General features: G+C 52.3%; 1 protein-coding gene across 1 annotated transcript; it reads left to right on the top strand.

Annotated features, from left to right (window-relative positions):
* The first annotated feature begins 976 nt into the window (after nucleotides 1-976).
* On the top strand, nucleotides 977-2193 carry LOC113962055 (solute carrier family 22 member 13-like). Its single transcript, XM_027672865.1, has 3 exons — nucleotides 977-1275; nucleotides 1722-1876; nucleotides 1993-2193. The coding sequence occupies exons 1-3, from the start codon at nucleotides 1106-1108 to the stop codon at nucleotides 2163-2165; spliced, it is 498 nt and encodes a 165-aa protein (XP_027528666.1). The 5' UTR covers nucleotides 977-1105; the 3' UTR covers nucleotides 2166-2193.
* The last annotated feature ends 44 nt before the right edge of the window (nucleotides 2194-2237 follow it).

Below are 2237 nucleotides of genomic sequence, written 5' to 3' on the forward strand. Positions count from 1 at the left end.
GGCACTGGAGGATTTCACCTCCATCACACAGATCACAGATTAAATCCTTGGGAGGTTTTTGCAGGAAGACCATGATGTAGATGCCCAGGGAGGGCACAGGCAGTGACAATGGGGGTGTGAGTCCATGACATGCTCTGCCCACCATCCCTTCCCTTTCCAGTATCCAGACCCTTGAACATATGATCTTGCCAGAAGGGACCTTTTGAGTGTCCCTGCCACAGTTTCCCCTATTCTTCAGCCTGGCTCTACTCATATCACCTTCTCTGTGAAAGACATTTACCTTCCAAGGACTTGTCATTGATATTTTTGGGGCCTCCGGAATCTTTCAGGGCTGCAACAAGACATTTCATGGGCTATGCAATTGAGCAAAGGCTTTGTTTGTCAGCATTCCCAACTTCTCCGTTCTGCTTTATCCCCCACCTTCTAGCTGACAAGGGGGTGATCAAAGGGTGGACTCAATGATCTTGGAGGTCTTTTCCAATCTAGATGATTCTGTGATTCTCCCTCTCTGGAATTCTGTTCCTCTCTCACCTTGCCTCATTCCTCCCTCCTTTCCTCCTTCTCTCCCTCTTTTTTCCCTCCCAGCTCCAGCACTTTCTCTCAAGTACCTTCCTCTGAGCTGCAACCAGAGGAGAGAGCCCAGCCTCTGGCATTTGCAAGTGCTCCTTGGTGTCCCTGGAGCACCATGTCCATTTCACAGACAGCTTCTCTGTAGGATTCTCAGCAGCTGCTGCATCCCTTCCCATTCCTATGCTGGTCCTCCTTTACCAGACAAAACACAGCTCTCCTTCTCTCCTCCTCCTTCCACCCCATCCTGCCTTTGCAGCCAGAGAAGTGGAACTGCTACCACTCTTATCCCAAGGTCACCCTTTAAGCAAAGCTTGCCAAGCAGGAGGCTCCCTGAATGCCTGGGCAGATCCCAGCACTCAGAAGATGTGCACCAGGATGAAGAGGCACGCTGAGCACCTCGTGTGTCTGTCCCACCTCTGATTTGTGCCCTAGGTGCACACCACAGAGGGCTCATGTCCTTGTGAGGGGGTTCTCTGCTCCCAGAGGCTGGAGTGAGAGCTGGGGCAGCTCCTGGATCCACCATGGACCAGACAGGATGCCCACCCTCAGAAAGCAGCTGGGGTCTGTCAAAAACAACAGCATCTGTGTTTCCCTCCTCCAGTTTGACCTGGTGTGTGAAAGGACGATCCTGAACGACATCTCCCAGTCCATCTACATGGCTGGGCTTCTCGTAGGAGCCAGCTTCTTTGGGGTGCTAAGTGACAGGTGAGGAAACACAGTCACCTTCCCAGAGTCACTGCCCAGCACTCAGGGACAGCCCAGCTGAGGGTGCAGACTGTGCTTGCACTGGTCATGAACTACTCCCTCCACAGACTCAATCCCCTCGCCTGAGCAAGGGCATCTGGAGCCACCTGACACATCTGTAGGTGTCTGATGGTTGAAAAGAGAGAGGGGCAGATACAGCCTTGTGGGGAGGTCTGTCAGGACTCACAAGTCCAGCCCCAGCTGCTGTCTCAGCCTTTGAGCAACAGCTCAAAAGTGGAGATGCTGCTTTTTGTGCACGTTATTTCTTGGGCTGTAAAGAGGAACTTTGTTCACAGGGATGTAAAATCTCCTCTGGTTTTCAAATCACTTTGTATTCCACCTGGGTTCTTCCCTATCCCCTTGGAGTTTCTCCAGATGCCAACTGTGTCTTCTCTCTTTTCCCACAGGATCGGCCGCCGGCCAGTCTTTCTGATCTGCATGCTCCTCCAGGGCGTGTTTGGTCTAGGAACTGCCTTTGTGCCCCATTTCTATGTCTACATCGCCTTCAGGTGTGTCGTGGGGGCTGCAGTGTCAGGAATTATGATTACTGTCGTGGCCGTGGGTGAGTAGGATGCCCTTGCCCTGAGGCAGCAGTTGTGGCCTCTCAAGACACAATAACAAAAAAGAGCTGGACATGTTTTGGAGAGGGTGACCCCGAAATTTTGTTCTTCTTTCCAGGTACAGAGTGGGTTGGAATCTCCTACCGGCCTAAGGCAGTGCTTATTGCTCACGCCGCTTTTGCCATCGGACAGATGATGGTGGCTGGATTGAGCTATGGAATCCGCAACTGGAGGCTGCTGGAGATTGCAGGATCCGCTCCTATGTTTGCCCTTTTCTTCTACATCTGGTAAGCAGGAGTTGGGCAGAGCTTCTGTAAGACACAACAGCAGTGTGAGGGGTGGAAGTGAGGAGGCAGCAGCAGC

The sequence above is a fragment of the Neopelma chrysocephalum genome, unplaced genomic scaffold, assembly GCF_003984885.1.
Source record: "Neopelma chrysocephalum unplaced genomic scaffold, ASM398488v2 Primary Assembly neopelma1_100556, whole genome shotgun sequence".
In the NCBI taxonomy this organism is placed as follows: domain Eukaryota; kingdom Metazoa; phylum Chordata; class Aves; order Passeriformes; family Pipridae; genus Neopelma; species Neopelma chrysocephalum.